The 13,558-nt window shown below is 39.7% G+C and overlaps 1 protein-coding gene across 1 annotated transcript; it reads right to left on the bottom strand.

Annotated features, from left to right (window-relative positions):
- Positions 1–1,631: 1,631 nt before the first annotated feature.
- Positions 1,632–11,543, bottom strand: cep170ab (centrosomal protein 170Ab; the record flags this gene model as incomplete). Its single annotated transcript, XM_079460166.1, has 17 exons — positions 1,632–1,870; positions 2,042–2,093; positions 3,274–3,367; positions 3,451–3,539; positions 4,974–5,111; positions 5,510–5,615; positions 6,137–6,380; positions 6,505–8,011; positions 8,154–8,282; positions 8,378–8,763; positions 8,913–9,386; positions 9,698–9,835; positions 9,907–10,054; positions 10,153–10,216; positions 10,386–10,489; positions 10,599–10,688; positions 11,439–11,543. 17 exons carry the CDS (start codon positions 11,541–11,543, stop codon positions 1,632–1,634), a joined length of 4,107 nt encoding a protein of 1,368 aa, XP_079316292.1.
- Between the last annotated feature and the right edge of the window lie 2,015 nt (positions 11,544–13,558).

Raw genomic sequence — 13,558 nt, 5'->3', positions numbered from 1 at the left:
CAATTTGAACAGATGAGGAGGAAGGATGCCGGAAGAGTTGTCACAGGGGAAGGTAGCTGCTTAGATGCACTTGAAATAATGACTGGGAGGAAACTTAAACTAATCTTCGTGGAAAAAATAAGAGACCTATTTCAAATGTTAATTTAATAAGCATTTCAAGATTTGTTGTGGCCTTTCCAGTCCAGTGTCTGTTGAATTTTAAGAAACTCAAACCTCAGTGACATAAAGTCAGCCAACAGCAATGTGAAAGACTGACCGCATGACAAGACTATTGATAAAAATCAACGTTATCACATAATAAATCATAATTTTTTAACTTTTCGTTAAAATACAGTGTCTTTTTTCGGTATTCGAGGTCTGAAAAAATACAGAGCATCTTTTCTGTTATTTTTGCCTGTTTCTCCAGATTTCATTTTCTGCAAATACATGAAAATAGAAAAAGTGTAGTTCACAGAATGAAACGAAAATTTTACCTAAAAACTTACCTATGAATAATGCTGTCAGAGAAACACAAAATAAATTAAGAGCCCATTTTAAATTTGTATTTAAGCTTTGGTGGTTTCATTTCAAGGAATATTACACAATTCTGGATTTGTTTACACATCCTAGATAAACATTATATAAATTTAGGCAAAAGTTGTTAAAATATAAAGGTAAATCAGTTGCAAAATTTGAGAGCATGTAGACTTTAATTTGTGAACTTGTAAAGTACGTATTTGTACCTGTACTCTAAATTGTCGCACACAGCCCCAATGTGAAAACTTGTCAAATAAAAAACTTTAGTTGAATGTTGAGATTTGCACTCGTAGACCAAACTCACAAATCTGTCTTCTGAATTTGAAGTTTCAGAAAAATAGTCACAAATTTACAAAATACATCGGCAGATACAAATGCATACCACATATTTACACGTTTTCCTAGATTTAGATTTAAAGTGCAACCACAAATAGGCATCTACAACCTCTCAAACTTGTCACTGCAGTTTCAAATCTTCTTTTGCTACTGCTTTCACGATTAACCCGTGACTTGTGCACTTGAAAGCTCAGAGGCGAGAGAAGGAGCGGCATTTGATGCGGCTGAGCCACACCGCCCCCTAATGGCAGGTTTGATATGAACCATGTGTTTAGCGTCTAACCAATTATGATCAGCCAACTGGAAAGTAAAAACAATCTTTAAATGCACCTGGCAGTCTGGCCAGTGTTATTTTGGACCCTGTTTCTAAAGTAAAACCTGTATTGAAAAATTTGGCTCAACACAGAGTATGAGCTCACATCACCCTTCCTTTCATCTGCCGTTGTTTAACATCTTCCTGTGCATATGTACAGAACTGGCGATTATAGCTGCGGACACTCACGACTCACAATTTATTTTGTTCGATTATCAGTTGATTGATATTTCAAAATATTTCTTTATCTAAAATATGTCCATGGATGTATATATATATATATATATATATATATATATATATATATGTGTGTGTGTAAATGTATATATATATATATATATATATAATTTACGAAGCAAACTCTTAAATGGGGCGTCATATAGGAAGTTTTACAGCATACCTCACAATATTCAAATAATAGTCCAGATGACGTTTTCATCCGGCGCAGGATCTCTGTGCAAAACGGTTAGTTTCGATTGGCAGTGTGCTGCTCTTTGCTCTTCTCCTGCAGGCCGAGATCTCGTTCTGCGACCTCTGAATAAGCAAAGGGCAGCGTGGGGGTACCGGCTGATCCCTCCCCGGCCTGGCTGACGGATGGATCCAGTGTGCCAGGACTTATTCTGTTCTCAGCTGACAGAGGGCTGGTCAAACCCAGACTGCTCAGAGCATCCAAAGTACCATCGGGATCTACCATAACATCAATCACTAAGGAAAGAAATGAGCTTGTTAGTAATTGATCTTTTTTAGATCTTAAACTAAATCATTCTTCTTGTATACATCTATTCTATCTATACTGTTTTGTGAGGTGACATCAAGACAAATAAATAGAGCAGAATCGAAAAGTAGGGAGTAAAAACAGAGTAAAGTTTCGTTTACCTAGCAAGTGTCGCTCCACTCTCTTCAGGTTCTGAAGTATGGAGGAGATCTCCTGAGGGTGATAAAATGATGACAACATAGAAAACCTTTCTGCTCTGACATAAGCGAACAGAACTTTGATGTAAAGTGAATCTTTGATGTCTAAGTGGAATCTTAAACATGTTACGTAAGAAACATTTTTTAAACACTGTGGACATCACATTTTACAATAATAATAAATTCATAAAAATTACAGAATACTACAGATGTAACTTGGCAATTTTGTTCTGACTTAAAAAGAATTATGGTATATATTAGCATTTTTAGAAAGCCTTTTAACGTTCTCTTAGCATTTTACCAAGCAGATTGGTATGACAGATGGGATGCCTTTAAACAGTTTTCAAGTTCCTCTCTATTCTGGGATTGTATTTGACCGCTTTATGTTCATTAACTGGTCCAAGTCATCCACTTCAAAAAAAAAGATTCTTACAATAAAACGTTGCTTTCTAATCAGAGAAATTAATAAATTGGCAAGATTGAATTTTTATCCTCATAGCAAGTTTCAAACATTCAGACATATGCCTTCAGATCAAATGGTTTTTAAGGTCATGAAAACGTTTCAGTCAAGTGGTCCTACACTTTTTAAAAGAAGCATGAATTTTTGCATTTGCTTAAAATGTACGACATGAAAACATTTACCATTATACGTCTATCGTGCAACGTCCCTTACACTTGCTTAAATCACTGCAATACACAAATACGTCCGGCTTCATATAATTTATTATAAATACAATCCGCTTCTGAATGTTTTATATTCTGTAACCTTGAGGGATTCACGTGAAAACAAGGCTGTTCACTTGTTTTTCCTCCCAGCTTTCATGTTGGTCGTGTGTGCTTTCCACCGCTCAACAACTTTCTAAGAGTTCATGTGAGGCCAGCATGAGGTACAGAGCTAGATTTACCGCTCTGTCTCTGAACAGAGGTGCTGCGTCTCAGGCTTAATCTACGCGGTGGCACACCATGAGTCAAAAGATCAATCTAATAGAATGGAGAGGTGTTCAGTTGAAAGGCCTGTGATGTATGAACTCCGATACCAAAAGCACAAGAAGAACTTAACAGCCATAGAAGAGACAGAAGTGATATCTTTTAACAATGCAGTCTTGATTTAGTGAGGATCATGTGGTCTGCCTTCAGATCTTTTAGAAAAAATTCTGTTTACTAGTTCAAAATGAAGTCAAAAATGCATTTCTAACCTGGTTGGAAGTTTTGAGGAGAGGCACCTCATTCTCTGCCTGCAGTTTTCTCTCGATCTCTTCCCACTTTCGGTCTTTGTCCTTGAATAAAATCCTGCAGGAATGAGCCAAACTCTAACAAAATGTGCAAAATGAAGTTTCATGATTAATACAGAAAGAGCAATGTTTAAAATAAACCTTATTTTGTTGCCTGTCTTTTCCACAGCTTGTCTGATTTTTGCTGAGTGCTGAGAAACCGATGCCAGCAACAAACTGTCCAGCACGTCCTGTGGATGCAGAATAAGCAAATGTGGCACTTTTTGTTATGCTTTTAATGTCAGAGTTTGCGTTCAGAGAACAATGCAACCCGCGCCTGACAAAAGTGAATACAGCCCTCTGGTTAAACAAAAGCGGCCATAAAAGTTTTATTCCAACAGTAGCAGTGATGGAGAAACACATGAAACACAATGGCGACACCTGCTGGTCACCTGCATATGCAACAAAAATATGGCTAAAACTCTTTTTTTTCAATACCATTTTAGAGTCATTTTAAATATGACATAGGCTAAATGATGAGTTAATATTTGATTCATCTGTAGCATTTGATTTATAAACCATCAATGCTGTAGATCAGATCAACCCAATTGCATAAATACTGTAATCGTTAAAATAATGAAAATGATCAAGATTTTTTAAAAAGACCAAAAATTATTCTATACCATAAAACGCCATTTTAGTGTCACATTACCCGTCGCTCAAATCACGTTACCTTTTAGTTTAGGGTCACATTGATTACTTTTATTATGTTTTACAAATTAAAAGTCATACAGGTTTGTAGGCTAATGAGGGTGAGTAAATGTTGACAGTTTTGTGCTTTCATGTCACAAATTTAAAACGGTTCACTTTTAACATTGAAAACAACACATTAAATATTATATATTATGCTAAACGCTGCAGTTATGTTAAAAGTAATGTTATATGTCAGTCAACTTCTAACTTCTACTGTTAATAACTGTATAAATTAGATGTTTTACACATCCCTTTATCAAAGGTCTCAGCTATAAATGGGCAATTATGTGAAAATCTGGCAACCTTACCCTGAAATATAAAGTTTTTACCAACGGTTTTTACTATGCTAACAGCACAGATATCAACATTTGCTGGTTCAAAAACCCATGCAAGTTCTCTCCTTAAGATTTTAAAGCATTTGTTTTATTTTAAGTGCATGATTTTTCATAGTCCAGTCAGGTGAGTGCCATTTTAAGGATTGTTACATCCATATCGGTACACATTCCTCATAAATGGACACATGAAAATGAAAACAAAGTAACTATTTAATGTTCTGTAAAGAGGCATCCCTTCTCTAATCATTTGGGTAATATTGCTTCAGTTTCATGCATAATTCAAAGAAATGCTTCAAAATTTGTCGTCTCTCAAAAACCGTGTCCTCTTTTGTCACATCCATAAGGAATGCTATTAACAAAAGAAAATGTGTTCATAGACTGTTTAGACTCTATCAACAAGGGTATAATAAAATATAAACAAGATGGTTCAATATTTTTGTAACAAATACATTCTCTGAGCATTATGTCACGTCAATAACGCTGGAATTGCAATTTTGAGGTAGATGTAATACTAATGTGACACTAATCTCTAGCCTTTGAAAACTAATCTCTAGCCTTTGAAAACATTGTCTGTATGATACCCCAAACTAAAGATACCTCATCTCGGCTCCAGGTTCGACGGCGGATGGATCGTGGATCCTGACTGCTGATAATCCCACAAGGTCTTAATTCTACACCTCTGCCACTGATTTCTGGAGCACTGCCAAGGACGTCCTCGAACACACAGCCATCAACCTGAGAGAGACACTTTTTAGAAATCATTTTTAAGAAACCATGTCCATATTTTAACACGTGACTCTTGATAACCTCACTTTGAAACTGTAGCAAGCTACTCGTCATTTAAAGGTTAACGTTAAATTAAAATGACAGATATGTTACCATTGTGAAATCAATTATTAGCTTCACAACAATCTTCAAAACTATTTGAGCTTTCCGTTCTGTTATCCTCTGCCCTCAAAACAACAGCATCAAATTACTCTTCATAACTTTAAGGTCAGCACGCTTTTGATGAAGTATGTTATTTAACACGCTTGTCGATATATGATATTAAGCTCTACAGGCAGAGAAAAAGTCATTGCTCCATATCTGCCCATAGATGTGGTGATGATGTAAATGTCAGGCGGATTTCTTACTGAAGCTTGGGGAGCGGAGGAAGGACTCACGGAGTCAATCTCACCGGCAACATCGTGAATCTCACGCGCCAACATGGCCAGATCCTTTGCCAGGTCTTGGCTGATTCTGGAAAGGTAGACAGAATACGGCTTATGTGCTGAAGATAAATGTTCAGATTTTTCTGTGACTGTCAACTGTATAAACCCCCGTTCACACTGTCAGGAACAAAGTGACCTGAACTTATTGAACATGTATATGAAGATGATGCATTGAAAAGCATATGTGATTATGTTATGAGTGTAAGCCTATAAATATTGTGTGTCTGGGAGCTAAAATAGCTTTTACGCTCACAGCGCAGATTAATGACTGCATGGGTAAAGAGCATTTGTTCTCATCCATCGTTCATATGATTTTTGATTCAATATTATTCGTCACTAAATGAATTAAGAATTCAGAAAGTTACGAAATATTAATTTAATCTTCATAATCGGTATGGGTATCTGCATCGGTTCAATCTGAATAATCGGTTTCGATGGAGAAATGTAGTATTGATGGATCTCTAATTTAAGTAGGTTATCTATTTAATAATTTTCAATAGTTTGATTTGTGATGATGATGCTGATGGGACTTCAGGTCTCAGGTGTTACCTGGCGATCTCTTCGCTGTGAGCGGTCCAGTCTCTCATGTAATCATCCTGTTCTCTGCAAGACTGGTGTCGCAGCATTGAGAAACCTCCCAGGCTGGGTGTTGCAGGGGCCGAGCCGCCAAGCTGAGTCACCCTTGGAGCCAATGGACGTGGTCGGGTGTTCTGAGTGGGGTGACGGTTCGAGCCGTACTCATCTTCGGAGGTAGAAGCATACTCAATAGGTACACGGCGCCACCTTCCACTCGCTACAAGGAATATGTACAGCAACACAAGGTTTGTCTGGTTTTAGTCATAAAAGTAAACATCATTTTTGTTTTTGGATAAACTGCTTTTCTGAAATCCGAATCCACCTCTGTCCAAAGGTCTTACCTGCTGGTGTACTTTGAACAGCACACTTATCAGGCAGTTTGGAAGCACTATTTGCCCTGGCTCTGGGAACCACCACAGAAGAAGAGGTTGCTGTTGATCGGAGGCCCAGGCGCAGTCCGCTCTCATGAGCTGGACGTGGGGTGAAGCCCCTCATCCTGCCTGACGTAGCCTCTGAATCACTCCGAGCTGAAGGAGAACACACTCTTGGCCTTCGTGGTTGCGCGAGTGCTTCAATCCGAGAGAGCGTCCTGCGGCCAGCTGAAGGTCTCGATGCAGAACTCGCCGTTGAAGCCTCGGATGCCACAGACATACGGTCAGCATCGGCAGGATCAGTGTCAGAAGCGTCGCCAAGTCTTGCACGGCGAAGGAGGGAAGCCCGTGTGGGTCTGGGCCGGGGAAGGGTGGTTGGTTTAGAGGTTGCCGGTGACGGAGCTGCTGGTGTCTTCGCTCCTCTAGTTTTGCAGCCTGTGGGCTCTGCTCTAGGGCTGATGTTTTGACCACGGCTGTGTGGTCGCGTAGTAGATGCTGTGTCATGCGGGAGAGAAGAGCTCACATCATCATCTGTGAGGTCGAGAGAGGTCCAAGTCTTGGAGCCAGAGGGCTGCACTTTGCCTTTCTTTTCAGTTGTGCCAGTGTTCTTATTGTTAGTGTCACGGCCTTGACCTCCAGATGAACGTTTCTTCTGGGCTGTCTTTCGTCCACCCTCTCCCCCAGCTTGGCTGACAGTGCTTGTCGTATCGATGTCAGATTCAGGTGAGACAGAGCCCTCCAGGGAGTAGCTGAGTGGATCTGCAAGGTCTGATAAAGTTGTTTCTAAAAATGAGGCTACGGCCTCCGAGTCTTTCAACATGGTGGCAGCATCGATTCCCTCAGCGATGACACCCATTTCTCTAGGTTGCATTGAGGTGCCAGGCCCATCAATGCAGGGTATGAGCTCCAGAGGAACATTAGCACTTGGTCTTTCGACTGTAAAGCTCTCCTGTCTCAATAGTGGCTTCCCTGTCTTTTCCCTGTCCTCCACACCTTTTTTTCGTTTACCATCATCTTGGTTTTTTTCACCAGCTCCAGTCTGTCTAGGTTGTGCTCCTTGTTGACCAACTTTACGTCCCGGCTCATGAGTTTTGGACGAAGCCTTCTTGCTCGCTTTAGAGCGATCAACATCTGTGTTACCTAAAGTCGTTCCTAATACTTTTCGTCCAGTTTTGGATGTTCTATTAAGCTGGTCTGCTTTCTCTTGAAGTTCTAAGTCCTGTTTCTCAGATGAAGAGACTGTCTGCCTGATTTGGATTTTCGAGCCCTCAGGTGCCACTGGACCCACAGAGTCTTCAGAAGGAAGCTGTGGAAGGGTCCTACGCTTACGTTCTGAGTATCCTGATGTGTCATCTGCAGAAGTAAAAGGTTCTGACCCAGATCCTTCGGGATCTGTTCGTATATGACTTGCAGCTAGACTAGCCCACTGTGAGATCCACCTTGGACCGCCAACTACAACCAAGTCATCCGGTAACTCCTATAGAAAAGATGATGACAAATGCATAAATAAATGGGAACAGAAGTTTTGTTTCTGAAAGTTTTGACTCTTTTGTATTCAATGCTGACTGCCTTAAATAGCTTCGGAATAGTGAGATAAATTGAAAATATTGCTGTTATACCTCTGCACCACCATAACCAGCTTGTGTTGTTTCCATGGCTTCGGATCTTGGACAGATGGTGCCTCTTTCTCGCTGATGCTTTGGGAAACGCAGTTGTGTCAAGGCTTGATTATCCTCCACCCCAAACACCTAAAATGGAACATATTCAACACTATATATCATCAGCTGGTTCCATCTTTAACCATTAAAGCAAATTTGTAATATTTGTGTGACTGCACGTCTACCTTATCAATCATTCTTCTGGCCTCTTCCTCCTCTGCATTGCCATTTTCAAGTTCAATGGTGTAAGTCCCTCTGTCGCTTTGGTCATCAGTCTGTCCTCTGTTAGAAGTCTCCTGAGACCCTAAACTTTGCTCTCTGGCTGTTTTGGTTTTCTGCGGCGATGAACGGTTTACATTTTTGCCAGCCTCACCCCCTACTGGTGCCATCTTTTTAGTTGCAGATGATGGTTTTTGCTGGAAGAAATCTTCCCTCCCGCAGAAAAGCCCTTGTGTCCTTGGCCCACTCTGCCTTCCTCTGTAGTGCTCCTGCAGGAATGCACTTCGGCTGCTGAGCTGTTCTCCTAAAGCGTTTTCTGAGTCGCTCTGAGTGCCATCTTCATGCTTGCTGCCTGAGTGAAAGAGTGAAGACTGAAGCAAGGCACATGACTGTTGACTTGTGATTACAGCTAATACTTTCCAGAAGGCATTACATCATGTCTCTATAAGCAACATTACACAAATCCACCCAACAGCACATATTATTTATACTTCATGCTACCTCTAAGGCTTTTCAGCTGAACCGGCACATCACTTTTCGCGCTTTCTCCTTCATCCTCCGCTACGGATTCCGAGCGGGCCAGTGGCAGCTCGTTCTGCGCCAGCCAGTCTGCCACCTTCACCTCCGCTGCCACCATGGCGGCCTGCAAGGCACACAGCTCCTCCCCAGCCCCTCTTTTCGGCAGCTGTCGATTGTCCAGGAAACCTTTCGCAGCCTTGTCTTTACCTTTCCCTGAAGTCCCAATGGCAAAATCGATAGTGAAGGAGGCGTGTCCATGTGTTCCGCCCTCTGAGGTTGGGATTGCAGAAGCTGTGACCGCTGCCTCTGTGTTGCTAAGTATGTTATTTCCAGTGCCACACCCCACTGGTGGAGTCTCCTGACTCGGGATCTCAAAGTAGCTCGGCTCTTGGGATCCCAAAATCTGAGGTGGGTTTTCCAGAACCATCCGCTGCTTTGATGCATTGTCCTTATGGCCTGTGGGTACATGAATTAACATTTGGCTTTAAGCCTAACCCATATTTCAAATGTTTTCATTTCTTCAAAGTATCAAACCAAGTGGCATCTTCAAACACGTGATTCAAGAAATTTTCTCAAAACTACATGGTTTGGAGTCATTGTCGTTACATTTTGATGATTCCAAGGTCATTTTTGTCTATTATGCTCTGATTGGTGCTGTAGGTAAGGTGTGGTTGAACATTTATTGTTACTGTTTTGCATTGACATACATATCTATTGTTTACTGTTTAGGGCCTCTTTTTATTATAATTGGGTAATAAGTATCTTACCTGCTTCAGACTTGGCTTGTTTTTGGTCAGGAACCCCTGTGCCCTGATTTACAGAATTCTCATCATCTGCGTCACCATCACCCCACCAAGATGGCTGTCCATACAAAGGGGTTCCTCTTTGGAGCACGGCTATGTCTGCTGCTAAAAGATGTACAGTACGTTTATTCTGTCTGTTAGTTTTCTGTTAACACAAACTGTCCTCTACCCACCTGGCACTTTCTCTTCTGCATTCAGGGGTGGTTCAATAGGTTTGGTTACTTTTTCTCCCTCTGCTCCTTTAAATTCTGGGCTCTTGGTGGCTTCTCGTGAATGATCAAGCTTCTGCGTCAGGTGAAGCTGACTGGTGAACTTTTCGTGCTGTCGGGTAAATATGTAAAAGAAAATACAGATATGATTATTACTGATCGAACAAATCGCTTTGTTCTGACTTTGACACAGCATCGTATTTGTATTACCTTCAGTGCCTCCTCTGGTACATGTAGCTTTCCACGCACAACTGTAAATAGGTTGGTATGTAGGCTGGGTTAAGGAGTGAACAACCCATACATATGTATAACAAAAGATTGCATGCTTTCTACTAGCATATATTAACCGATCTAAATATCATAGTAAATTAAATGATTGCTGTAATTTGTTCATTTCTTTTCAAATGAAAGCTACTTTGTGATTGCATGAAATGAACTGGAACTCTTTCTTTGCATCTGAAAGGATATCATAGCCAAACCTCAGCTTGTCACCCATTTTCAAAGTAATGTACTGCTGTTCCTGTATACGAACATCATTCACAAATGTCTGCAGTGGAGAAAGGGGGTCAGCTGTCACCTTATTGTTTATCACACCAGTGGACACTTCATATAACATTTTTATGGTTAAAAGAATATATGTTGTAGACACTTCTTACCCCGTTCAGGCTGCCCAGGTCTTTAACTTTATGTTCATCTGTCGATTCTTCATAATTAACGACGGCATGCTGTTTGTCTACACTGCGAGACTGTCAATATAAAGAGAAGTTTCAGCTTTTTATTGTGAGCCTTAATAATACGCAACGACGGATTTATGGTTGCTGGGGTCTAAATGAAGGTTGGCCGTGGGCACTGCCAGTGAATTTTCTGAAAAAAAAACCTACAAGACTCTTTCCAAAAATAGGATGCAAAATGTGCCCCTTCAGCAAATGGTCAGTGAGTGGTGGCATTTTTTCAGCTTCTGGAGGTCAAGCTTTCTGCACTATTTCACTTTACAATGTAAAAGGGTTTAAGAATATTTATTTGTCTTCTCTCACAATGTAGCAAGGGTCTGAATGTTTTTTTATGCTATATATCCTATATAACTTATATATATACGTGCCGATTGAAAATGCCTGTATCTGACTTCCAAAAACTCAAGGTGCTTGAAAGGTTCTTCAAAGCAATGCCACAGAAGAACCATTTTTGGTCCCACAAAGGACCATTCAGTCAACGGTTCTTTACAGAACCACCTCTTTTAATAATCTGAAGAACCTTTCTTCGCTCCTAAGAACCTTTTGTTCTTTGGATGTTAAAGGTTCTTCTATGGCATTGGGGGCACCTTTATTTTTAAGAGTGAATATTATTATTTAAAAGTTGTGAAATAATGATGAATTAGTTGTATAGTTTAAACTGTTTATAAAGAATGACTACAGGGGTTCATGGAGCATTGCGTGTAGACTTCGTGACAGATGTATTCTCTTGTCCGTGCATTAGTAATTTAACAGTGATGGAATCACCTGTAGCATAAGCTCACAGTCATCCCGTCCCACGAAGATCATTTCCCGGGGAAGCCGGTGCCTTGTTCCCACGCCACTCACTAAGAACCAGGATGTCAAACTCATCTTGACTTGAACAATCCACCTCTTTTCTAAGATCCTTAGGTCATTCTGTTCAGAGGTCAGAATAGATGTTTTACAAGCATAAAAAACTTCCAACTTCTATTAGTGATGAAAAATCTAGTGATGAATCTCAAACAGAGATTTTTTTATTTAAGGAGACTATGACATGTTTTTATGCGATTCACTGTACAGGTAGTAGTAGTGTATTAAAGGGATACTTCACCCAAAAATGAACATTTTGTCATCATTTACTCACCATCGAGATATATGTATAACATGTGTGACATATCGCTTATTGCTCCCCGAACTCTTTGTAAGACGCTTTGGATAAAAGCGTCTGCCAAATGACTAAATGTAAATGTATAAATCGCTTTGTTCTGATGATCGCAGAGAAAAATATTTGGAAGAATGCTTATTACCAAACAGAGCTTGCCCCCCATTGACTCCCATAGTAAGAAAAATGACTTTTTTGTTCTGTTGAACACAAAGAAGATATTTTGAAGAATGACAGCAAACAGTTCTGGGGCATTTTTGACTTGTATTGCTTGTATTTTGTCCTACTACGGTAGTCTATGTGGGCGCAAAATATGTCATAAGCATTCTTTCAAATATCTTTCTCTCTGTTCATCAAAACAAAGAAATGTATACCGTTTTGAACAACCTCGAAGGTGAGTAAATGATGACAGAACTTTCATTTTTGGGTGAACTATCTCTTTAAATCAAATGAAAAAATGGCTTTATGCGCATCATCATTCACAAGCATCATGAGAGAGAAGCGCTCTTCAGCATCAGTCCCCGCCGCTACCTTCAAGCAATGGCCTCTTTATGCCTTGTGCACCAGTAATGACAGATCTAATGTTTATTCTAGCAGACACCGGTCACAATACACCCATCGCATATTACCGAGTTCTTATATATAGCGTAATCGATAAACGTGACGTGCGAAGGCTATTTATTTACACAAATACGACGCATCGACTGTGATTTACAAACAGACGCACGTATAAATATATATATATTGTAAAATATGTATGCTAGTGTTTTGTTACGCATCAGACGGTGTTAGAGACATCCAGTAGATAAAAGGCCGACCAGTGTCGTCTTTAGGGTTCACATGATGGCTATCGTTACTCAGTATCTGCCCTTACAATGAATAACATGTAGTGAGATCAATGTGTAAAAAAAATACACGTCATGACTTACCCTGTTTATCCCAGTGTATTTGTTTCATAAATTACATCCGTCTGTTCTTCTCGGAGAACGGAGCAGCGCTTCTCTGCCCATCCCAGTCTGACGTACAGTACCCTTTCTTGACGCACGATGGCGCTGCAGCGTCAAGAAATCAACGACAAGCGCTCCTAGTGGTCAGCAGATAATGATTCTTGTTGTTAGTGATTTAATGTAAAATATTTAAAATATTGAGAAATATGAGCAGCACATTTTCAGTTCATTGAGGAATATACTTCTCAGATACAGTGTAAACGAAAACAACTAAATCCAAACCAAAATAAAAATGATAATTATGTTAACACAATAAAAGTATTTTTCTTGTAAAGTAAAAAAGTAAGTTAGCCTTTCAGAAATTACTAAGTGAATACCTGGGTATTTTTTACTCTTTAAAAATTTATAAAACATCAATCAACGTATTTTTCAATTTTTATTTATAATAGTTCCTCGCGAATGTATATACACGAAGAATTCAATCAGACTGAAGCATCAACTACAGTGAAGTGTGCTGCACAGTTCATTGATAAATATTTCCGTCATTAAACACTAGAGGGCGCACTTGTGTGCAGCAAAATGCGCACCTCACAGCCGCTTTCGTTCAGAAGCTGTCACAAAAAGTTGTATTATTATATCAAATAAATACTTTGAGTAGCCAAAAAAGTATATTCCTCTCTCTCTAGTTTCCATAATTATTAAAAATATATTATAGGCTAGTGTTTTAAATATATGTATATTTTACTATTGTCATAATCATATTTTATACAATTGTTTTCAGTGTTGGACATATAAAA

This window comes from Barbatula barbatula (genome assembly GCF_947034865.1).
Source record: "Barbatula barbatula genome assembly, chromosome: 7".
In the NCBI taxonomy this organism is placed as follows: Eukaryota; Metazoa; Chordata; class Actinopteri; order Cypriniformes; family Nemacheilidae; genus Barbatula; species Barbatula barbatula.
The sequence above is the reverse complement of the archived record's forward strand: the minus strand, read 5'-3'. Positions and strand labels throughout refer to the sequence as shown.